The sequence below is a fragment of the Pithys albifrons genome, chromosome 6, assembly GCF_047495875.1.
Source record: "Pithys albifrons albifrons isolate INPA30051 chromosome 6, PitAlb_v1, whole genome shotgun sequence".
Taxonomy (NCBI): domain Eukaryota; kingdom Metazoa; phylum Chordata; class Aves; order Passeriformes; family Thamnophilidae; genus Pithys; species Pithys albifrons.
In genome coordinates, this window is record NC_092463.1 from 35722214 (window position 1) to 35747047 (window position 24834).

At 43.8% G+C, this 24834-nt stretch overlaps 1 protein-coding gene across 2 annotated transcripts in view; it reads left to right on the top strand.

Moving 5' to 3' along the window:
- The window catches only part of SMOC1 (SPARC related modular calcium binding 1), a 130483-nt gene extending 106060 nt beyond the window's left edge, over nt 1–24423 (top strand). Inside the window, exons 10-13 of one of the 2 annotated variants that reach the window (XM_071558196.1) lie at nt 1353–1458; nt 11560–11807; nt 19180–19230; nt 20926–24423. In XM_071558196.1, coding sequence (XP_071414297.1) covers nt 1353–1458; nt 11560–11807; nt 19180–19230; nt 20926–20942 — 422 coding nt within the window. In that variant the 3' untranslated portion in view covers nt 20943–24423. The remainder of the gene's footprint in view (nt 1–1352; nt 1459–11559; nt 11808–19179; nt 19231–20925) is intronic. The other variant, XM_071558197.1, reaches the window with a different exon arrangement.
- Nucleotides 24424–24834: the final 411 nt, after the last annotated feature.

Below are 24834 nucleotides of genomic sequence, written 5' to 3' on the forward strand. Positions count from 1 at the left end.
TAATAGCAGCTTACCCATTAGAATGCTGACATTTTCTGGACCACATGCCAAACGAGTGCTGAGGAGTGTGCGTGTCTATAATGTATGTAATATGGAGACAGGCAAGGGACTGTTGGTTAGCTGTTGCAGAGGACAGAGCCTGCAACACTGCAAAGTTTTGTCAGATCAATTTACAAGCTACTTTCAGCTGTCGTCCAGGGATTACAATAAGTTTCTGGTGCTCTGTTTGGGGTACATGTGCTTCTCTGCTTGCTCAAGAAAAGCAAAAAGTGTCAACACTGCTATATGTGGATATGGGGAGGCAGTATTCTGATGCCTGCTGTCTTAACTAGCTGAATAATCGATGTGGTGCATGGTGGTTTGAGGAAAGAGGTGAGGGATGTAGTGATGGCTTCTCTATCACAAGAGAAAACAATACAATAGGAGAGTGATGGGTTTTGGACAGAAGTTTTGAAGATGGTGGATTGAAGTTAAGCATGCTGTGGTAGGCTAGAGCAACTGTTACAGTATTCATGTGGTAATAAACGAAGGATGCTTTAAGAAGCAAGGAAACAGCAGAGATTGCCTTTTAAAGGTAAAGAGGTGGAGAGTTTTTTCATAACAGGCTGGCACTGTTTAGGACAGGAGGCTCTGTCAGTCTGTGGTTATGATGATGGGGAAATAAGTGCCCTCAGCACTAAGTAATGGAAATGGTTACCAAGCAGATCTTCAACCTCCTTTGTCCTGCTTAAGCCAGAAGTGACTGGGGGTGACTATCACATATTCAGACTGATGTATTTCCTATGAGTGTGACCATGCAAAGAACTGAATTGTAGTGGTAGGTGCCAGTAGGCAATGCTCTCTTGCCTGAAGAGGAGAGTGCAAGCAGCAGACCGTGCTCTGTGATACTGTAAGCATGTATGCTCAAAGTACTTTTAACATACTTTTACATGTCAGTGAGGACCTCAGAACAGCCATGTTTGCACCAGAAGATGACCCGGGAGGTAATAAGTTGTTTTGTAAACTTCTCTGCAAGTGTCACCATGGGAACTTCTGTCTGCCAGGCGCTTCCAGCACATCCCTGTGGTTTCACTGGGATGTTTTACTGGTAGAGAACTGGGCAAGACCATAAAGCTAACCACACAGTCTTCCTGCCAGATATTGTTGATGACCCTGCATGTGCCTGGGCAAAAGCCACAGGACAAATTGCCACGCAGAGAAACCCACTGAGGGATTCTTCTGCCTTCCCTTAGGGAGTGTGTTAATGGCTGCCATCTTAAAAACAAAGGATGTTCTGGCTGATCCTTGCTGAAGTGGGGTAGGAGGCAAAGCCTGTGTGTTCTTGCATTAAACCTCCTCTTTTCTTTTTGCAGGCTGCCCAGAAGGGAAGAAAGTTGAATTCATCACCAGCTTACTTGATGCTCTGACTACGGACATGGTTCAGGCTATTAACTCAGCAGCACCTTCTGGGGGTGGGAGGTGAGTCCAGAAAGCACTCTGGCAGAATGCCACCCAGGTGGTTGCAGGGCTCTGAGTATCCCTGAGGTGGGGGCAGGAGGGAAAGGTGTTGTTTTGACTGATTTGGATTTCTCTGGGAGAGGATCTGAGGCTGCATCTTCAGACGCTGCTTTGTCCTGTCATCCTAGCACTGCCTGCCTCCTCCTGCCCCTCCTCCTGGCAGCTGGTACACCATAAAGGTTAGTACAGCCCATTTGAAGTGTGAAATGAGAGCTCAGTGGGAGGAAGTGGCTAGTTCTTTTGTCCTTTGGTGCATGAAAAGACCTAATAAAATGCAAATGGAAGGAGACCGTGTGGCCTAGTGGCTACCACAGGGAGTGAAGAATGTGAACTGAATTCTTGGCAGTACCAATGCTGTGGTTCTGCTGCGAGGCTGCAGCCGCCTGTGACAAGAGCAGCTGTTTTTCATGGCCCTCCCCTCTGACCAGCTGTCTGTCCACCCTTTTTGGAAGGAGCAACAGGTCAGGCCTGTTGCAAGAGCTGGGCACAACTCTGTTTCTGGGGAACTGAAGGAAAGCTGAGGCTGTGTCTCCCCCTCCTGCTTGATAGCACCAGATCCCCTGAGCTCAGCAGCTGCAGCTGAGGCCATTGGGAATGAACTGTGATGGATTTAAGAAGTGCTGTACTGGCTAGGCAGGGCTTCTTTGGTTCTGGATTCACCTGACTATAAAAGGAGTCCATATTAGTGTGGCATGCTAAGGGTGCCACAATGACTAACGTGCTTATGTTCATAGAGATCTAGAGATGGACATGGCTCTGTGCAAATGTTATTTCCATGGGTATTGCTCCAACATGTTGAGAGTAATGCTGATCCCCTGCTTTCCTCTTTCATAATGGAAAAGGAATCAATGCCATCCTTAACTACTTAAGGTCCTGGGTGACACTTCTGTGTCCCTTGGCTTCAGTGTGGATTGCTTATGAACTCATATGGTTTTAACTTTGCATTTGGACCATACAGATCAGGCCAGTGACTGAGTGCCTGCATGCTGAATATTCTGTAACCCATCTAATTAGCAGTATATGCCTAGCATGTCTTTATTCATATAAACAGGATGAAAAATGCCCCAAGGATGGGAAATGCATCGTTCTCTCCCAGACTTAAGCATTCCAATGTCAATTCTGTCTCATTTGCATGGTTCAAATGCAGTGGGTAGGGGTGGTGCAAAGCCCTGAAGAGTATTTGATATTTATTTGGCATCTTTGGTACTGGGACTGAAACATAGCCAATGTAATCATCACTCTTAAAATAAAGCTTAATATAAACCAATGTTGTAGATACCAGAGATGTATGCCTGCCCTGCACTTCTTAAAACCAAGCAGGCTTGCTTCCTAATGTTCCTTAGGCTTTGTGTAATTCTCAGCTTTCAATGGAGGCCTTTCTGGTGGAATTTTTCACTGCCCAGGTCTTCACATGGTCGTCATGTTGATTTATTTTCCACTCCAATGTTGGCAGCCCAGTTGTAAGGGGAAAATTAAATCTTTTAGCAGGCTGTCCTTGGTAAGACGAAAGACTACTACCCAAACACTCTGCCTGGCCACCACTATGATTAAATTCAGGTAACTGCTCTGGTGTAATTTTCCATGTGCATCAGCTAGACTAAGCGTGTACTCCCCAAACCACATCTTTTCAACCCAACATGCCATGATGGGACCTTTTTTGTAAAGTAATTTCAAGGATTTTTTGGTACTTTTATAAAAATTTAATCAGTATGTATTTCATTTCATATGGGTTTGCAGAGTTGGGAAGCTGTCTTTCTGCAGTAAATCCTGCTTTGCAAGAGTCCCAAGGGGAGGAATACCATGACCTCCTCTCTTCAGGAATTGGTTTCTGGTGTACTCTGCTGGGTGAAAACTGGCTGGATGGCAAGGCCCAGAGTGGTTGGTAGCCAGTTACAAGTGGTGAGCCCCAGGGCTCAGTATTGGATAAATATTAGTTAAAGAATTAAACCCTGTTTAATATCTTCATCAACAACCTGGATGAGGGGATCAAGTCCTCCCCCAGCAAGTTCACAGATGACACCATGCTGAGTGGGAGTGTTGAGCTGCTGGTGGGTAGGAAGGCTCTGCAGAGGGGTCTGGATAGATTGGATCGATTGGCTGAGGCCAGTTGTATGAGGTTCAGTGAGGTGAAGTTCCAGATCTTGCAGCTGGGTCACAACAACCCCAAGCAGTGCTACAGGCTTGGGGAAGAGTGGCTGGAAAGCTGCTTCGTGGAAAAGAACCTGGAGGTGCTGGTCAACAGCAGCTGAACATGATCCAGTCTGTGCCCAGGTGGCCGAGAAGGCCAATGGCATCCTGGCCTGTATATGATAATGGTGTGGCCAGCAGGACCAGGGAAGTGATTGTACTCCTGTACTCAGCACTGCTGATGCTGCACCAATAGTCCTGTGTCCAATTTTGGGCCCCTTATGACAGGAATGACATTGAAGTGCTGGAGCATGTCCAGAGAAAGGCAGTGAAACTGGTGAAGGGTCTGAAGAGTAAGTCATATGAGGGGCAGCTGAGGGTTGTTTAACCTGGAAAAAAGGAGGCTGAGGGGAGACCTTACAACTCCCTGAAAGGAGGTTGTAGAGAGATGTGAGTTAGTCTCTTCTCCTGACTAACAAGTGACAGGATGAGAGGAAATGGCCTCAAGTTGTGTCAGGGGAGATTTAGGTTAGATAGGGAAAAAACTTTCTCACAGAAATGGTTGTAAAGCATTGGAATGGACTACCTAGGGAAGTGTTGGAGTTGCCATCCCTGGAAGTGTTCAAAAACCATGTGAATATGGAACTCGAAGACATGGTTTAGTGGTGGACATGGTGGTGATGCTAGGTTGATGGTTGGACTTGATCACCTTGGAGGTCTTTTCCAACTTAACAATTCTATGATTCCATGTATATCTGAATTTTTATAGGTGACCTAACTTTTGACTTTGGCACTGGAGACTGAAAGCTCTTTTCCAACATGAAGGGATATTTTACCTGTTTGATTAATCGTATCTTTAATTAATTTCCAATCTTAACAACTAACAAAATACTGTATTTATGACAGTGCTTATCCTGTATCTCCCTGGCCCAAATTTACTGAGAAGTTGTTGTTGAACAGAAAAGCTAGTGACCTGGCTATTTGATTTTTCTTAGTATTGGTCATGTCAGTTTTAATACCTTAATGCCAGTCTCCTTATTTGTGAGGCAAGCTTCATTTTTGCAGCCTCTTCTCCATCTTTGCTATAATGATGACAGAACAGGTTCTGTATTTAAACATAGACTGGTTCCCTCTGTACCGTCCCTCTTTCTGCTCCTTTACAATGCTCAGCTTTTCATCCTCCTGGGCCTTTTTTAGATTTTGAAAAAACACATCCAATTATCCAAGGTAAATTTTTAATGTATCGCCAACAAAGGTTATGCTGAATGCAGGGGGCAGGCCAAGCAAACAGCAAGCTGTACCCCCAGGTCAGCTGGGCCCATGTATTGTCCTATGTATTTTAATCAAACAGAGAAGGCACATGCAGCAGTTTTGGTGTAAGGGGGTGAATATTCCTGTTTCTCTGTGGCAGCAGAGAGATGATACAGGCATATAATATGCATCTTTATGCATCAACATTAAAATATAGGACCAAACGCAGAGAACAGCCTTTCCAAAGTGTCAATGACTGGAAAAGCTTAACAGTGAGAGTCTTAAGGAGCTCAGCCTTCCTTAGGGTATTAAAAAGAAACAAAAATAAAAAGGTCAAAAGATGATTTTATATAATCAGAGTATCTCCATAGGGACAAAGACTCTGCAGGCTCTTTAATCTAGCAGGGAAGAACATGATTAACTGAATATAAACAAACTTGTGATCAAAATTTCTTTAGAGCAAGGGCAATTCTAAGGCAAGAATGAAGTCATGAGGGGGGTGACTGAGTCCCTCTCTAAGGCTTTCATCTTAGGCCTGATGTCTTTCAGAAATATTTGCTTTAGTCAAACCCAAGTTACAGTCCTAAGAGTAATTTGATTCACATTCTATGAGTATGATATACAAGAAATCAGTTTATCAGCCTGCTGCCTTCATTCTAAATGTGGATAAGTGTGTGAAAGCTTCCTACATTTGCTGAGTGTCTTCAAGACTTTACCTATTTATAATGCAAAGCTGTCTATGGCTTTGCAGTTAATATTAGCGCTTTTTTTGTGTGGGAAGGAGGGAGTGAAGGCAGATCATGGGGAGAAATTAGAGATCTGCATTTAAAATACTACATAGAGCTATGCTAAATTGCACCCAAAACCAATCTAGTAGCAGCAGAGTGAGGCAGTATAACTTGGATTCCTGCAGGCCATGTAAGTAAAACCTGATAAGACTTTTTTTTTTTTCAACTGGGCATGCTTAAAACAACCTTGTAATCCCTTATAGGTTTTGTCTTGTTTAAGGAAGTTCAAAGCTATTGACTTTAATTGAGTTACTCTAGCTTTACAGTAATGTAAATAAGATGAGAACTTTCCTTCCTCATGGCCCTGGTTTATATTACAGCATAATAGCCAAGTAGACTTCATTTAGAGTTTTGAAACAGAAAATCTCTGGCAAAATACATTCTTAAGTTTATGTAATAACTCCAAGGCGCATCTTGTTACTGTATGTTTTCAAAGTGATTAAGGGAGCACTTGTAGGAAATTGGTTTATTAACCAGTGTTTGGTATCCATATTGGAAAAAAGCATTGTTGAAATCCTTCACATGTCAATACCATATAATAGGAGCAGCACTTAGTCTTAGTCAGCTACTTTTTAGTCTGTTTTCTAATTCTGATACATTTGTATCACTCAGGGCCTAAACTACACTAGATCAAAGGGAATCCCAGCTCAGGTTTCCCTGATCTGAGAAACTCTCTTTGGTCCCTGCCAATTTAGAAATGACTTTTAGTATCCAAAATGTGTGCACTATGGCTTGCTACATTACCAGCAAAATATTACTGCCCTGTGGAATTCAGGGTAAAAGGGCAGCTTACAACAGCCACCCCTATCATGTAACACAGCAGCTATGGCCCTTCATTTAAAGTTGCCTCTTATTCCCCATATGAGAGCCTCAAAAAGGATTTCAGAAAATGGCCCTGAGGTTCCCCTTCGTGCTGTAGTTGAGCAGTTTGAAGCAGGCCAGCACAGCTCAGCACATCTCCAAGTTGTTCTGAAGCACAGGGAAGTTAATGCTCAATTCCTGTTGCTTTTCAGTTGAAGTTGGATACCAACTTCTCTTTGTCGTCTTGTGGAAAATCTGCCTAATTAAAGGTACAGGAGAGTTCATGTAAGAGGAGAGTCTTTGAGCCATCAATGAAGAGTGAAGGAAATTATTTATCCCACAATCTTCAGAAAAGTTGTATTGAGAATAATGTTTCGTATACAACTTAGCCAGAAGAGAGGAAGAAACTGTAATAGGGAGATAACTGAAGTTCAAACTGTAGAGGAATTATGCATTTCCCCTAATGAATTTGGACTGCATAGTACCCTTTTGTTTAGTCTGAACACAGCTTAGTTTTTTGTTGGTTTCTTGATTCTTTGGCTACAGAAAAGGGAGAATAGTAAAACAAATACAGGATCCTTTTACAATTCCATTAGAGTTTTCCTCTTTGATTCAAACCATGTTACACTGTTACAGCCTTTAACTTTAGAATAGGCAACTGCAAAGAACAACAAAAGGGGAGTAAGAAGTCTAAACAGAGCAAGAACAATTTGGATTTTACCTCAGTTTGTCAAACTCATTGCTTTCCACTGCTCCCTGCTGGTGCTTTGGTGGACATCATCAATGCAGTCGTGCGTGTTGACTGGTGGGGTCAGTCACTCTCCATCTTGCAAAATACTGTCAAGTCATAGGAACTTACAGCTTTAACTTCTGTAAACATCCTGACCCCAAATATGCTTTGTGTGTTAGGAATGAAAGCTGGACTAATGTTTTGTTTGATTTTGTTGGGGTTTTTTGTTTGTTTGGTTTGGTTTTTACACTGTTGTATCTGCTAGCAGCTTCTTGTTCATCCGTGTTCTTTCATCCTGGAATGGCTCCCTCTGGTTTATAGTCTCTGCAGTCCAACTCGGTGATGTTAGGTTGGTCTTACTGCCCTGTCCTCCTTCTGCCTTAGCTGCTAATGTTGCTACCTGAAGTTTGTATTACAGAAGAGATTTTCAAAATGTCTTCAAACAGGTACTTCAGAGATTGCAGCCTTGCTTTCTGTCAAAGGAGTAGTTTGTATTAGGATTTTTTTGTCACTGCAACAGTACTGTGGGTCCACGCAGCCTGTGCAGTGGGATGCAAAGGGCTGCCAGTGTTCAGTTCAGGGAGCAAAGGGTCAGCTACTGCAGGGATGGACTTAAATTTACTTGGTGAAATTAGGGGGCCATATTACACTTTGACAGCATAGTTCTATGGAGGATAATGTGATTGCACACTGTGTGTAACTCCCCTTCTTCCCTGCTCCTTCCCACTGAGTTAACTTCTCCTTTCTTGCAAGGGGCCTCAAGGGTTGGAAAGCATTACAAATTGCATGCATATTCAAGCTGCCTATTTTATATTTTAGCAGAGTCTTCTCTCTGATCCAGAATTCAGTACAGCTTACAAAAGTGTATCTCCACAGCCTCTTTGCATTCCGTCTGAACCTCAGTTGCACCAGATGATGTTAAGTATTCTATACAACTGTGCCTCCTCTGGAAGATAGTATTGTTAAAAGTCACAGTCCCTTAGCTCACATATCTTCAAGCATAAGCCACCTAAGAAATAAGTATTCTCCTGCTACGACAGAGCTATTAGCACATTATACAGAAGGAGGAGCAAAAGCCTACATAGAGAAGACTATATACTTGATGCCAACTAAGTTGTAAGACAATTGAGAAAGTGGGTTTGGTGACCTAGGGTGATAATGACAGACTGTGCTTCTCTTCACTATTGCAGTGTTGGTGGGCTTATGCTGCTAATTGAAGTGAACTTGCTGACTTGTGTACAGAAGCAGTCCAGCAGGTTACATTTTGAAAATCAGGTTGCACAGAGCTACTTGCTTCCCTAGTACTCATTCTTTAGGATTGATTGTTTTGCCACAGAGTGCTAAAGAGGAAACAATTAAGGAATGAAGTAAGTACAGCTGTAATGCGGTCAACACGAGAAGGCTGAGAAAGCCATCTACATTTTGGAGGGAAACTCCCGTGGAATACTCCTGCCAGGTCTGTGCTTGCAAGGCAGTTAGAACCCCGGATTTATTTCAGCTGACCCAGCAGATATGGTTGATGTCATGGCACATCATTAAAGCTAGGTGGCCTAGCAGTGCTGTGTTGTTGCATCAATTCATGTTTCATGATGGTGCCTAAGTGCCTTGCATGGGTAGTTGTCAAAGTCAAGGCAGTTATATACAGTATTGTAAACCTCAGCCTTTAATGTATCATGTAATTTCATGAGCTGGGGAGATGTGGCTGTGCTGAGATGATGTGGATGCTTCCTGTGCTCGGATTCTGGATGATAATCAGAGAGGGCAGGCAAACACCTCAGGAACTGCAGTCCTGCTAAACCAGCCAAAAGGAAGCAGTAAAAACTCAGAAACAGCTGTATCTTCCTTCTTTCAAAAGTCACAGCTGTTAAACTAATTCCCTGTAACTCTATTAGCATGCTGCAGTTTTCAGCATGAGCTCTTTGTGTGTTTGTAATGGCAAAGATTGATTTATCATCACCTCATGAGTCAATGTATTTGTATTAGCCTGTGGATTTCCCTGATTTGCTGTAGGGAAGTGCTGAAAAGAGCTATGTGGCTTCTTTTAGTAATTCATAAGAGCTCTTCCTTGGTGTGCCTCATGAGAAGAGGCACTTTTAAGTCCTGCCTCTGAGTGTCTCTTCCCCAGGTAGTGAGAAGCTTGTGTTGCTGTCTGTTATCTTTCTGATGTTGGTTCTAAGATGCTGTGCTATTTTCTCTATTTCTGCTTCTCCAGTTGTGGGCGTTCAGGAAACAAAGGGCAAGCCAAGGTGTGGACAAGGGGAATCTTACATGTAAAAGCTCATGTTTTATTCTTCTCTCTCAGCAAAAGCAGAATATTGCTTCTGGCAATACAGAACTTTCCTGAGTCTGTTGGAAACATGGTAGTCTTCAAACGATAGCCAGCTCCTTTCCAAAAGGGAGAGAGGCCAATAGCAATGTTAATAAATGTTATAAAAACAAGGCACAGGATGTGTTTCTATTCTGTCCTGTCATCCTGGTCAGTATATACAGTTTTGAAATTCCAGGCACTCCCTTAACTTCCTGGGAAGATTTTTGCAATTTCTTCTTGTCCACAGGTGACTCCAGAGGCTTGCCTGGTATTTTGGCTAGCGAAACAAAGGCAGACTTATTCCTAAGCTCCTCTTCCTCCTGCACAGTGTTTGTTTCACTGCTCACTGACAAAGTGTTGTGACTGAATGCCAGCGTGCCTCTCAGCTAAGAACTAAATGATGAAGGAGGTAGTTTTAAGTAAAACCCTGGTAAAATTGTTGTGCAGTTTATTTGCCTCTCCCTACTGTATGTGTTTACATTTTGAAAGGATTCATGTATCTGTGAATAGGGGCTCTTTTTCTAAATTTTAAGCAAATTTGTAAAAGCTATCTAAGTTAATGAGGATCTCTGTTTTCCATTTAAGCACCAGTTCTTGCTTTCTGCATGTTACAGATTCCCCATCACTAGTGATTTAATTTACCATGGTGGTAGGGTGGAGGGGTTATTTTTCAGGCTCTGGAGCTGCATTCTAAAGGCAAAACTGGTCATACCAAGAAGTTGAAAAATTTTCTCCCTTCTAGTTCCCAACAAAGAAATTTTCAGTGACCATTTAAATATAGATCCTACTAGTTTCTGCAAAGAGGTTGGTGACAGTCTTAGAGTGAATTTTATAAGGTGCTGAGGTTCATATTTCCCTATCAGCTGGAATGCCCCAAACTCACCCTGGGGAATCTGATTGCCTGCAGCATGCCACTGTTCCTCTCTGCTTCCCTGGGAAGGAATTTAGGCAGCATCTGAGTATGTCTCCTGGAACAAGTCAGAGTAACCAGTGCCACTGTAGCATGTCTGATTACCTATCCATTAATTTCCGTGCACTGAAATGCTTTACTCTTGCAAGGAAAAAGGCTCAAGTCTCAGCCTCATTTCAGCATCTTTTCACTTTTCTCTATTGGCATGCTCATCATATTGAGAAAAGACAGACTAGCTTAGAAAGAGTTCCTTCCCTGGTTCTCAGAATCACTGAGGAATAACCCCTTCCCCACTACTACTGCAGAGCACCAGGCACTACTTAAATGGTATGACATAACAGTGCCTGTTCAGTGATGGCTGGATGTGGAAAGGCAGCATTCTCTATTTGTGCATCTATAGCTGTTGCTGTTCCTCCACTTTTTCTTCTCTTCCTCTCTGATATTCTTGTCCACAGGATGAAAACTTGAGTCAAATAGCATCAAACTCATAATATCACAATGAGTAAGAAAGGAAGCAAACTAAAGTTGCCAAATCTGTAGCGTTGCTTTTAATGGATTTGTGGTGTTTGTCTGCTGTGAAACTCAGACATGTGAAAAGCATTAAAAAGGCTGAAAATACAGCACAGGAGTACAGATACAGGGAGGTAGTGTATCTTGCCAAGTACATTTTCGAATAACAAATGTGTCTTGCATTAAATTAATTTGTTCCCTTTCTGAAGTCTAGATGTTGCTGTCACAGAAACTATCATGACAGCTGACACTTATGGCTCTCCTGCTGATAACTTGAATGGCAACCCAAGATTCAAAAGGACCAAGGAGATTACCTCTTGCCCTTTAAAGGGGGTCATTCTGGCATTAGGCAGAGTTTCAGCAACTGGTGTGAGGAGAATCAGAGCTACTGACGGTATCAGAGTCCAGGATTCTCTTGGCACCACTTGTTCAGTGAAAGGACGATTTTAGAAAAGGTTCATCTCTCTCAACAGAGCCCAGCTAAAAGGAGAAGATTGGAAGACCTATGTTTTTTGTCTTCTTTAAATATGGCATAGCTCTTGCCTGATTCGATGAGCAGCTCTTGCTCTTCAGCATATCCTTGACAGTGTTGCTGACAGTGCTCACTTGTCGGGGGCCTGTGCTTCCTCTGTTCCAGGTTCTCTGAGCCAGACCCCAGCCACACACTAGAGGAACGAGTGGTACACTGGTATTTCAGTCAGCTGGACAACAACAGCAGCAATGACATCAACAAGAGGGAGCTAAAGCCTTTCAAACGTTATGTAAAGAAGAAAGCCAAGCCCAAGAAATGTGCCCGACGTTTCACTGACTACTGTGACCTCAACAAGGACAAGTCGATCTCGCTTCAGGAGCTGAAAGGGTGTTTGGGAGTCAGCAAGGAAGGAGGTGAGTGCCTTTTCTTCCCCACTGCATGACAATTAAAACTGACATGGAGTTACAACAAACTCAGGAATCTGTTTTCTCCCAGCTGTTTCAGAAGTGCCACAGAGTTTATGTGAGAAAATGAGTGAGATTAACGCCTTACCATGCAAATGTAGTTCATTATTTGTGTTATGGCTCTGGCTTATATCCCTTATCACAGACCTTTGTGCTAAGTATGGTACAGAAACAGGACAACAGATGAGCCTTGGCCAAAACTCTGCTTGTATTGTAGAAGTCCTTGGAAACTGTAGTTCAGATCAGGCCCCTTCTGAGTAATATCCCACTAACAATATTTGGTTGTCTCAACCATGTAAGTTGGACGATGTATGAGCCAGCACAATCTCAGTCCTTCTCTGGAGACCCTGTTGACTAACAGATACAATATTTATTTTCATTGCTAAATTCAGCAATCAGGAAAGTAGATGATGCAGAGAGAACAACTTAGAAAGAAAGCACCGGGCTGTACTGTTGCCCTTTTTCAGAGTTAAATTGTACTTCAAGACTGGGGGAGAAATAAGGCATGTGAATAACCTAATTTCCTTTCCGTTTAATGCCTGAGCAACCAACCTACCCTTCTGCCTTTTCCTCCTTCCTCATCTTCACCTCATCATCTGTTGGGATCTTAACCAGATTGATATTTTTGGAAATTTTATGATTTGAAACTGTTCAACCCAAATTCAGTAATTAACAGTCATTTTTGACTCTGGGCAGACTTGCTTGGCAGGAGAAGGCAAACAGGGAGATTCCAGGGGACTAATTTCCTATGCTAGTGTTTTGGCTGTGCAGACAGCTCTTGTTGTAACTGTCGTGCTAGTTGGGGAGGGTGAGTAGCTTTCTTTGTCCCATCCTAACCTTTCCTGAGTTCTTTCCTCAGGTTTAGCACAAGTGAGAAGGGAGTCAGTACATTTGGGTGTTGGGAAGTTGCATTTTCTAGGTGCTTTGTAAACATCTTAGTTACCATAATAAGTCTGTTGCATTACCTGTCAGGTGTGAGAAGCGTTCAGCTTCCCTAGCCCAGTGGAAGTTTTTTGTAGTCATCAGTACCTTACTGAGGAATGACATACCAAAATAGCAATCCTTAATTTTATTACTTTCTCTTTAAGATAGATAAGCTAAATGAGTTTTATTGCTATTTGGTCTGGAATAAGACTTTCTGGAATCTGCTTCCTTGACCAACTGACTGTTCAAATAGTTTATGGAAGGGAGAAAAAGCAAAGGGAGAGAAAAAAGATGTGAATCTTTGAGCCCATGTGAAGGGGAAAGAAAGCAGAGAGACATTGTTGCGAGTGTCTGATTGTCCAATGATTTGCTGAGAATGCAGCCTTGACCTTTCATGGTTTCTTCTATTGTATGAGGACAGGACGGTGGTCAAGAAGGGGCTCTGATGTTGTTATATTATACATCTCCACATACATCTTCTACAGGCCTGATAAGCCTTGAGGATCAAAGATAAATGAATAAGTTAAAGGGGATGGTGAGGACTAAAAAGCAGTGGAGGCAGCAGTGCAGGGAGCAGGTAGGAAAGAACTGAGGGAGAGTACTCCAGAGTTACAGTAAGCAAGTTTGTGATAGATCTTCTTTAAGAAGTCATGAGGCTGTGAGGTGGTAGATGACATGTTTTCTATGCTTTCTATTCATAAGAACTTTTAAATTTAGAAACAATCCTTTTCTCTAAATTGAGAAGAGATAGATTTGATGGTGGACTTTTAGATGGATAAGGAATTGGTTGGATGGTCACATCCAGAGGGTAGTGGTCAATGGATCAGAGTCCCAGTGGGCATCAGTGACCAGTGGTGTTGTTCCTGGGTCTGTATTGGGACCAGTGTTATTTAGCGTCTTCATTAATGACATGGGGATGAAGGGGTCGAGTGCACCCTCAGCAGATTTGCAGACAACACCAAGGTGAATGGTGCAGTTGCCACACCTGAGGGGCAGGATGCCATCGAGAAGTGGGCCAATGGGAATCTCATGAGGTTTAGTAACACCAAGTGTGTAAGGTGCTGTACCTGGGTCAGCGCAACCTCCAGTATCAACACAGGCTGGGGGATGAACAGATGGAGAGCAGCCCTGATGAGAAGGACCTCAGGGTACTGGTGGGTGAGAGGCTGGACATGAACCAGCAATATGCACCTGCAGCCCAGAAAGCCAGTTGTGTCCTGGGCTGCATCAAAAGCAGCATGGCCAGCAGGGCAAAGGAGGAGATTCTGCCCCTCTGTTCTGCCTTTGTGAGACCCCACCTGCAGTGCTGCATCCAGGTTTGGGGTCACCAGGACAAGAAGGATGCAGACCTGTTGAAGTGAGTCCAGAAGGCCACAAAATTGATTAAAGGGATGGAGCACCTCTCCTATGAGCAAAGGCTGAGAGAACTGGGATTGTTCAGTCTGGAAAAATGAAGGCTTTGGGACGATCTAATTGCATCCTTCCAGTACCTGAAGGGAGCCTACAAGAAAGAGGGAGAGGGACTCCATCTGCAAAAGTATTTAGTGATGGTACAAAGGAGAATGGCTTCAAACTGAAAGAGAATAGGTTTAGATTCTGTATGAGACAAAAAATTCTTTACTTTGAGGGTGATGAGGCACATGAATGAGTTGCTCAGGGAAGTGGTGGATGCCCTGTCCCTGGAAGTGTTCAAGGCTGGGTTGGATAGAGCTCTGAGCAACCTGATGTAGTGAAAGGTGTCTGTGCCCATGGCAGGGAGGTTGGAACTGGATGATCTTTAAGGTGCCTTCCAACCCAAACCATTTTATAATTCTGCAGTCTTACCCCTTCTCTAGCTTTCCCTTATCCTAATCATGGGCACATATAGTCAGTCAGCTAGTCCATGTATTTGCTGTCTGTTTTTTTCTCTGTACCATGGCCTCCAAAGATCTGTTGGGGCTGAGGTCACTGTGGATCCAAGCCAAGAGCTAGCTGGGAACCTTTTTGATGATGTCCTTTCAGTTGTAAACTGCCATCAGATGAGACCAGAACTTTTCATGGAAATGTTTCTGTTTTAACAAAACCTTTGTTTGAAAGGTTTTTGTAGTCTGGATTGGATGAGGAAGGGTTGGAGGGAGGCAAGGAAAGTCATATTTCCCCTTGATATACTTCATTACAAATGAATTTACCTCAGATGTTTCAAATTGTGGTTGGGTATCCAGTAGCATAAGGACTAAAATTAAGTGGGTCATCATTCCAGGTGAGTATGCCTCCTGCTACATAAATTGAACACTTATAATGGTTTTGAAAATGAAGCATAATACAAATTTTGTAGCATTTCAGATGCTGTGGAAAACAGATATTAAGCATTCTGTTTTGTTGTCAGTGTTTTGCCTTTTTTTTTGTGTCCAGTTCCATTTGAACACAAAAATAGTGTTGCTTAAAGGAAGCATGTATGTATGGCCAAACTTCGTGAACGAAGATTTGGGAAGGGCTCTCCCCATGTGGGTGTGCCCTTCAAGCCTGTGCAGTGGATTTTTTAGGTGAGGCTCAGCGTGCGCAGAACTGGCCCCACCAGTTTCAGTCTGAAGGTCCATCTGCCACCGCCGAGCGAGCTTGGACAGTGACAGTGAAGTCCTCAGGACTGTCTACAGCACCCGGTACTAACCGGGGCTGACCCTGCTGAGCATCCGAGATCTCATGGGATGGGATGGCAGGGAGGCATTTAACTGCCTGGTACAGTCTCCACTGAGACTTGAACTCATGACCCTGTGATCAGAATCCTGAGTGCTCACCATTACACCACGGGACTGCCCTCAAAGGAAGCATAGGGCGTAGATAAATCACTACTGTTATATGCCTCTCAGGGACTAGAGAGTCTCAATAAATAAAATTTATGTGTGAGGATTCAGCTGGATTATTCATAAGGACAAACCTGAATATGGGCTCTTTCCAGCTTAGGATCAAATCTGTCTGTCTTCCCTTCCTCAGCAGGCTCTTAATGCCTGTGGTAACCTAATATATGGGTACTGCCAGCCAATGGTTCTTCAGTGAGGAAAGTGGCTGTCCAGTCTGCCAGAAACCCTTCCTCTTTTCCACCCTTATGGTGATCTAGAAAGCTACTGGCAAATCTCTTAGGTCTGGTGGCCACTTTGCACAGCTCTTTTTCCTCTGTTTAAACCTGAGTTGTTTCTATCAGGGGCCATTCCCATGGAAAAATGCCATTCCTGGATCTCAGACTGGAGTAGCCAAATAGAGTCAGCCTTTGAGGGTTAACAGAAGCCTGCAAATAGTTTCTCAGACTGACTGGGGGAGAAAAGGCAGGAGGGCTTTCATCTTGGAGTGTGCCAGAAATGGCCTTTGCTGTCATTTGACCTAGGATTGTCTGTTTGAGGAATTGTGGAAGGAAAACAGCCTGTGAAGTTAGCATTCCTCAGTGCAGTCTGCACGGCCTGAGTTAAGGGGGGAGTCATCTGTGATCAAAGAATAAATTTAGCTCTCTGCATTACTCAAAAGGGAGGGTCCTTGAGAGGAGATAGACACACATTGCAAAGCTTTACTGGAAAGTTACTTGACACGAGATTAATTGGAGTCCAGTGATGATGGAGAGGAGGGCTGTAGATCTGAGTATGGCTTATGCTAGTTGTGCTGGCTGCAAAATGCTGGAGTTGAGTTTTGCCTCTGTATTCTTCCAAATTCAGAAGACAAAGTCAGCATTTTGTGCCTGCCCAAAGAGGAGCTAATGGAATAAGCAGGGAAGAAATATCCCTCTGCCAGCAGACGGGAAGTTCCTTTTTGCCAGCTCAGATTCTGTGATTGCTTTGCTGTCCAAGACCTTGTCAGAGGGTAGGTGTTGGGTGTGCTTCACAGGCCACGAGGACTTCTCAGGTGGAACCCGGCCACCAAGAGCACAGTCAAGAAGCGGGATCAAAATATATTTATTAAAATGTGTGCATGTGTAATTAAACATCATGTCACTTTCTACTGGATCTGATAAAATATTACAGAAAGAAGGAAAAGGAATGGACAATCCAAACAGCAGATTTCATTTAGTGCTTGGGACCTTTCTTATTGGTATCTTTAGAAGTAACTGATTCTCTGCATGCTTGTGAGGCTGGGAATGAGATTGCTGTATATCACCACTGTGCAAGCAGCTGTGTGGGAGAAAGTAGCAAAGAGCAGTCACCTGGGAAGGCCTCTGGACCAGTAATGGTAGAAAGCAACAGTCTGAGTAGCCATAAGAAAACTATAACCAGGTAATGACTGAATTAAAAGGGAAATTTAAAGTGCATCTAGTTGCAATTAGATTAGAATGCACTGGTTCAGTGCTTAGTTTTGTTTGTCTCCCTTTGGAGCATTGTAGAGGTGCTGTAGTTTTCCTTTAATCTTGATAAAAGTTAGTGATGGTTTGTATGAATCAGGACATCAGTAATGTGTTGAGAATAAAAAGCTGGTGGTAGAATGTTTCTCTGCCCAAAAGGTGAGAGATTTGCTCAGTAAGTCTGAGAAATCATTTCTTGCTATATAAAGCTGCTGGAGTTTCCTTGGGGCTTTTTCTTTTGAAAGACACCTGGCCTAATGCAGTGTGGCTAGAACTGCTACCCAAAAACACTGTACTTGTGAGGCTGAGCAAATACTCTGCATTATGAAACGTGCTGAATGAAAGAATGTTTCCCTGTAATGCCCAAGGGCTTCCCCAGTATATGTCAGTAACCCACTGTCACCACCTGCCATATTCCTTGCTCTATTTTATGTCAGCTTTCTGCTCTGTGCAGTGTTGTTGTGGCAGGGTTTTGCCTTCAGTAGGTATATGTAGCTAGCCTGGGTTTTTATGGCAGGCAGTTGGCTGAAGGTGATGCTTGTTGAGTGCCTCAGTGTGGTTTCCCCACACAGGTGTACGGGGCCATGTCCCCCCAAACACACCGGGCAGGGAGGGATGCTCCTGCCTTCTGCACACGCCAACCTGGAGCTTCCCACATTTTTCCAAAGACAGATGGTGCTCATTCACCTCTTTCCGAAGATGGATAGTGCTCGTTCCCAGCACTGCTGTAGGCTTACCTGCACCTGGTGCTCAAGGAGGATGAGGTGCTTTCAGATACCCTCTGGCTTACCCAGCCACCAGCTGGGGTGGCAATGCGTGGCCTGGCAGCGCCCTCCAGGTCCCAGGTTGCTGCTGCCATCCCGGGGCTGTGAGTGCTGGTCAGCCTGGGCGGAGCCGCTGTCCCAGCTGTGGAGCCTCTGGTGTTCCACACGTGGCTGGACACAGGCAGGCATCATCGTGCCACGGTTCCACTGATCACGCCACAGCAGGTGGCTGGTGACTGGCTCGTGTTTGGGGGCCTTGGAACAACTTACTGTGCATACACAGTTTCTCTTATTAATGCTTTCTAAAGCCAAGAGGCCATGCTTTGGCGACCCGTTTCAATCTTTGCCACCACTACCTTTCTCTCCCTCTTTCTTTTCCTTCACAGAGGCTATGTTTTGTCTTGCAACTCAGGCATCCAGCTCCCGAGGGCTCCCCCAGCTTGCCCCTGCCCTCTGAGCTTCTGCCCATCTTGTCTCTACACAGAGCAAAGTATGCTGTAGCTGCTGGCGTGCAAAGTACTTGATGAGCAGAGCAAGCTGTGCAGTCAGGTCATGTGCATGCACAAATCAAAGTCTTAGGCTGGGCTGGAATGGAGGGTGGCAACAGGCTTATTGCTGCTGGCTGGGAGCAGGAGTTCCCATTTTCAGCTAATTCCTTCTCTGAAATCAGACCAAGCAGCTAGCAGGAAATGTGACATGCTTTTGAGAGCTCCTGTAATCCCTGAGCTTTCTATACCCAGTGCATAGTAGGAACAGGTTTCTTATTGAGGGGAAAGGCCCTTGCCATGAGCTCCATCTGGTGTAGGGTGCATGTCCTTGTTATGCCATAACACAATCACAGTTCTGCCCTTCTGCCAGGTATGAGTTCAGGTCTTTGATTTTAGTCACCTGTTCGATTGTTTGGTCCCAGCAAAAGATTTAATAAACTTGGGTTATCTGTGTTGCCTGCACCTTCCCTCTTTTCAGGCTGTGCAACAACATGACATTCTTTTGCTTGCTTGGGGAAACTTCGTGATGCTACTTGTATTCTTCCTTTTCTGTTTCTCCTTTCTCCTCCACAGTTGAGTTTAACCTTATAATTGCTGTTTCTTGCCTCACCACACCTCTGGATTTCATGATATTCACCTACTACAAAACCAGGTATTTAACATCTCTCATCGCAAGCACATTAGCTGAACTCTTGCACGTGAATTTTAAGGAGTATTGGCAGGACTTGCTGTGAGCATGCTCAGAGGGGCTCCTTTAAACCTGCCCTTCGGCAACAGACAACAAGGAGGCCCCTTTGTCATGCCAAGGCATTTATTGCCTTTAATGTGGTTCTTGGATTTTACAGGTAGCCTGAGCAGTTTGTCCAATGGAAAAAGACAAGGCCTTAACCCTTTCAGTGAGTATCTTGTCAAAATGGTTCCTTTTTTTCTGTATTAACCACATATTTCAGAATTTATTCTCCCCTGCTGTCCCATGTTCACGAACAGCAATATAGAAACAGATGGAAACAAAAGTTGTTTATAAGAGGTGTGAATATACCAGCATGCAGCTCCACTGCATCATTTCCAAGTCCAGCTTCGAGTCTTGAGCTGGAGCAGACGATACAGTGCCAAGGAATTAGATAGAATATGGCAGCTACAGGATGAGAATACTCTCCTGTTCTATCCTTCCTTCTTCTAGCAAGCAATAATTTAGGGGATTTACTGTGTTTACGTTAGTCCATGAACAAGCTCCCATGAAGACTCTGCTCTGTCATAATCAAGGTTTGCTCTCTTCTGTACTTTCTGGTGGTGAATTGCACCCTTTCATCAGGCATGAACAACATTATTTGCTTTGCTTTAGACTTGGTGCCTCATGGTTTCATTGGGTGCTTCTCATTTTAGACTGTAAGAAGCAGAGAGCGGTTCTCCTCTGCCTGTATCTCCCCCACTTGTTCTATAGCCATGCAACATATATCTTGTTAGGCTTCTTTTTGTGTTGAAAAGTCTTAGGCTATGTATGTGCTTAAGGATAGAAGTATTCCCATATCCTTTGCTGTCCTACTTACATTTCTGGGGACTGTATCTGATCCTGGTGAGATGGACTGAATAGAGAACTGAAGATAAAGATCAACGAAACATACATTGAGGTAGTGATGTTTCCTGGGTTGTCCTCATTTCTGAGTGTGTATTTGACTTTTTGTCTGCTGCTAAAAGCTGAGTGGAGGCATTCAAAGAATTGCACAGTGTGGCTTCAACCTCTTTCCCAGTCACTTGGAGTGCTCAGTGCAGGTCATCCCCACTCCCCATTGCATTTATAGACACTGAAGATAATCTACTGTTTTTATGAACTGCTCACTGAGCACTGCAAGTGCCCTTTGCAGAGCTGTGCAGTCAATTTCAAATACGACTATCTGGAATAATTTTGCATTTGACAATATTCACCCCCTGTGGCAGGGCATGTTGATCCCCGTGAGGCCTTTTTTCCCAGTGATGTAACCATTCTCCTTTCTGAAAATCAAGTTCATACTTTCACTTTCTCTTTAGCATGTTTTCACCTGTAATTGATCCACAGAGCTCCCATTCTGATCCTGTAAGAGCTTTGATTCTTTAAGAACCTTTGATGAGGGGCTTAACAAAAGCTTTCTGAAGAAAGGCCTGCTTTGAGACCTACTTGTCTGCTAGGGAAGGAGGCAGCTGGCTGTGGCTGATGGAGGCGATGGTGGCAGGGCAGCCTGGCCACAGTGGGCTTCTGCATCAGCTGTGGCAGGCGGAAGAGCAGACGGAGAGATGTTGGACCAGTTGTTGCCTTTGAGTGCATGCCCATTTCCAAGGAGGGGGAGGAAAGTAGTGGTTTATGTTTAAAAATATGTCAGTCCCTAAGGCTCTGTGTGACTCATTCAATGCTTTTTTCAGCAAGGCTGTCTCATTAGCCCCTGGTTGTTTTCAACCTTACAGCTTACTCTGGGATCTCAGCCTTCTGGGGCTGTGGCTTCAGCAGAGGTTGTACTGTATCAGTCAGATTTCTTTTGGTTTTAATTTGCAGTTTTTCCTCACTTGTCCTGCTTCTGTTCTGTTTGTCTTTTTCCTCCTTGCGCACCCCACCCTTTCAGTAGGTCACCTGGTGTAGCAGCAGAAGATGGGAAGGGAAGGCAAGAGCTGGCCCAAAGGAAGGAAAGATCCAGTGACAGACGGACAGATACCCTGCTGCTTGTGAGCAAGCATGCAGCATCAGCAACATCCAATGTAGCAGAAGTGGCACCCAGAATGTTTGCACTTTTTAATGATTGCTTTGGGTTTGTTTTTAATTGCTTTTCAATGCCATAATCTAATACTTCGGAGAATGGAGGTAAGCAGGATCATGACTTTTTGAAATTGGAACAGCTACTGATGATGTAAAATGGACTTCACCATGACTCAAAGAAAGAATTTTATATACTGTATATAAATATATATGTAAATTGTACAGTTGTCTTGTACAGGGGTTGGAATCACTGTTCTATTCCTCCCTTTGCTTTCGAAGGCTGTGAGGGCTAGGGGGACACTTTACATTTACTGGATTACAGTAATGCATTCATTTCTGTCACCAGACCATCATTCAGTGGCAAACCTTAACACCCCCATGCAGAAAGGAGCCAGTGTGTCAGCATGACTTGGTCTTGCAGATGTGCACACAGTGCACCAGATACCAAATGCTTCTTGAGAGCATCTGAACCCTTTTCTTACTGTAAAGCCCTGTGCAACTCACAGGCAGTTGGGCTTTTGATTTTTTGTAAGTATTGGTGCACTGCAAAGCTGCTTAAAATAGGGATAGAAAAGGGCTGTATTAAAGACATACAAAAGTAGTTTCTGCACCAGTTGTAAGTTGGGCAGAAATGACTTACAAATGCATTGATATCCAGGCTCAGATGACATGCTTAGGAAAGATGTGCCATGCCTCTGGAATCTAATGTTGTAGGAAGGATATGGGAGCTATAGGTCTAGTAGAGTCAGTGGAGTGAAGACTTGCATCTTCCTCTCTGACAAAGTGTTCATCTGTATGTCATACAACAATAAAAATACTGAGAAGCATGCTAAAAGCAGCATTAGCCTGTGTGTTTCTTTGCTGAAGAGCAAAGAACATACTTGTCAATGCAGAAAGACATGATCGTGCTGCTGGTCCCCAAGAGCCTGCTTTACTTACATTTCAACACTACAGCTTGGGCCGTGCTCACTGGTGAATGTCTGTCAGCAGTGACTATTCTTGTCCTTGGTGACTGTGGATCCAAACTCCTCTCCTGCACTGTGGTGTGCCTGCCTAGCTTAGAGTATCCACTCTAACTCTATTTGTTGTTACCAATACCTTCTGTGTAGTGTGACACTGGACTAATGAACAGTAACAGTGAAGGCTTGGCGTGAGGACTCTGGTGTTCTGGGAGGCCACAGGAGCTGCTTCAACCACTAGCAGTTTTATCAAAGTTGTTTCTCTCACAGGGGCACCCATATCAGCAGTCCTACGTTTGGTCAGAATGTGATGGGACATGCAGTGTTTTGCCTTGTGTATTTCCAACCACTGGCAGCACACACTTGTCCTGAGCAGCCTCCCACTTCAGACCTGGTGATCCTTGTGCCACTTGTCTCTGGACTGAGAACCTGGTAGAAGAAACTATAGTTGGAGATGATGATATGCCGTGCTAATGAGATCACACCAACAATTGCTTGTAACAGCACTGGGTTACTGTAGAAACTGGACTCATTCTTTGAGTCCATCCTTGTTCCTTTGGTAAAAGGTGTTACAACACAGGATCTTCACTGTGTCATGTCGTCATGATATTAGAATGAGATAGATATATTACAAAAAAGTGCCCTGATGCAGTAAGTTAGTGCTTGTTGACAAAAGTTAAAAAAAGAGAAAAACCAACAAATGATTCCATAAATAACTGTTTAAGAGTGGTAACAACTATTCTTCTGAGAAGTAGATTGGAGTTAATGAAAACACGTGGCATGGTTGAAAACATCTCTAGTAATCTCTGAAATATGTATCACCCCACCATAACATAAAAAAGTCATTTCTCTAGCAAGACCAGATTCTGCTGCTGGATTTTCATGGTTTCTCACATAGAGTGTATGTGCATTTTTGGCCTGCAAGCTCCCACCTTCTTGATTACTTCTTCCCTTTTTTTTTTTTTTGTTGTCGTTTAAATGCCCAGGGCACATTTTGTGTGTGTTGAAATAATTTGGTTTAGTGTATAGTGAGATATGTCCATGTCACACTCACTAATCCTATTGTAGGAGTAAAGAATTAATCCAATGTATAAAAAAAACCCCTTCTCCTTTTAAATATGCTAGTTTTAGGAATTAAAAGCTCTGGCTGATGGGTTCATTGGTGTTTGGTGGTTAGGGGGTTTTTGGGGTTTGGGGAAGGTTGGGGATTTTTTTGTTTTTGTTTTTAATGTATAGCTGCATCAAGCAGCCAGTTGGATGCCTTATAGGAGTTCTGTCAGCCAGGCACTGGGGCTAGGCAGTGCCCCACAAGATTGTGGGGGGACTACAGAGCTGCTAAAACTTACTGCATCTTTTCTTCTGGAAATGTAAATAAACCAGCCAGCCAACACTCCCACCTGTCACATAAATCTTCTGCTGACCTCTTTTTTTCTTATCCTTGTGTCCTTCCCCTCCAAAAGGCCTGCATTCACATGAAGTTTGCAATTAAAATTGGGTCAGTTCTTCAGGGAAGCCAAACAAAAGGAACAAAAGGTGGCTGTTGGTTACCTTTGGTATTGGTGTATGTTCATATTGCTGTGCTAGAGCTGACTTTATGGATGGATTTGGGACCATGCATTATGTTGCTCCCTTTTTACAAGACAAATCCAAGTCCCTGCATCCGCACCCTTTGGATTTGTGTGGGTCTCTGAGCAGCTTCTAGTAACACTTGTACATTGCCATGGAAGACCCAACTAGTGTGATCATATAATGACCAAATAGAGGTTAGATTATTTGCTCGGGTTTGTGTTGGAGGATCATGCAGACAGTACTGGTCTTGATTAATTCAGCCCATGCTATGAGCTGTCCAAATAGTCGTACTCACTAGAAGAGAGCAATGCCTCAGCTGCCCCCTTCCCCTGTTGCTTTTGTTGCCAGGTAACTGGCCAGTCCACCTGGCTGCTGGACCAAACGTGTCCTTATCTGGTGGTGGCAAGGATTCCTCTGCTTTGCCTTGCATCAGTAGCATCTTACCGAAACTGGGACATGGGAAGTGTCAGTGTTGTGTCTGGAAGCAGACAGTGGGCATGTGTCTCCTCATCTTTCAAGTCCTCCAGGGCCTCTCCAGTTCTACTTCGAATGACAGTTGAAAACAACAGAGAAGAGAACGGGGACCCTACATTGCAAATCATTTGTTCTTCCAGAAGACAAAAATCTTTCCTTTTTTTTCTGATTCACCAAGGGCATAGTATGTTGGAGGAAACTGCATTACAGTGGGATTCATCCATGTGAAGGCACTGCTTTCCAAGGCCTGAGTTTATGCTGAACTTACCCTTCCCCAGCACATTTCCAGCTATGGCATAATTTGTTAAACTGAAAGGGATCTGTTTGAGTTTTGTTTTGGTTTTGTAATAAAATAGATAACTTTTGCTCCAGTGTTTTGTGGTGGTTTCTTGTTGAATCTTGATTTCCTCAACTTCTCTCTCTCACATAATATTCTGTTAACTGCAGTGCTTTGAAGAGGGAAGGGGATTTTCTGTTTTGCAGAATCAAGCTTCAATCTGGGGTTGGCTTCTTCAGTCCGTGATGTTTCTCTCCTGTGTGTAAGCCTCCAGGCTAAATTAAAACATGCTCCAGAGTGTGTCTCTGTATTTGATGACAGTTGTCTTATCTATACAGCCTGCTTAGGAAGGCTGTGAAGGTTCAGCAGGAGTGTAGAGGTGATTACAGGAGGTGGGACCTTGTAGCAGTCTCCTGAACCAGGGGTAGAAGACAGGCACTGCACCTTGCATGTCCTTGCACCTCCCTTTCCCATGGGAGCCTTCACACTTTACTTTTGC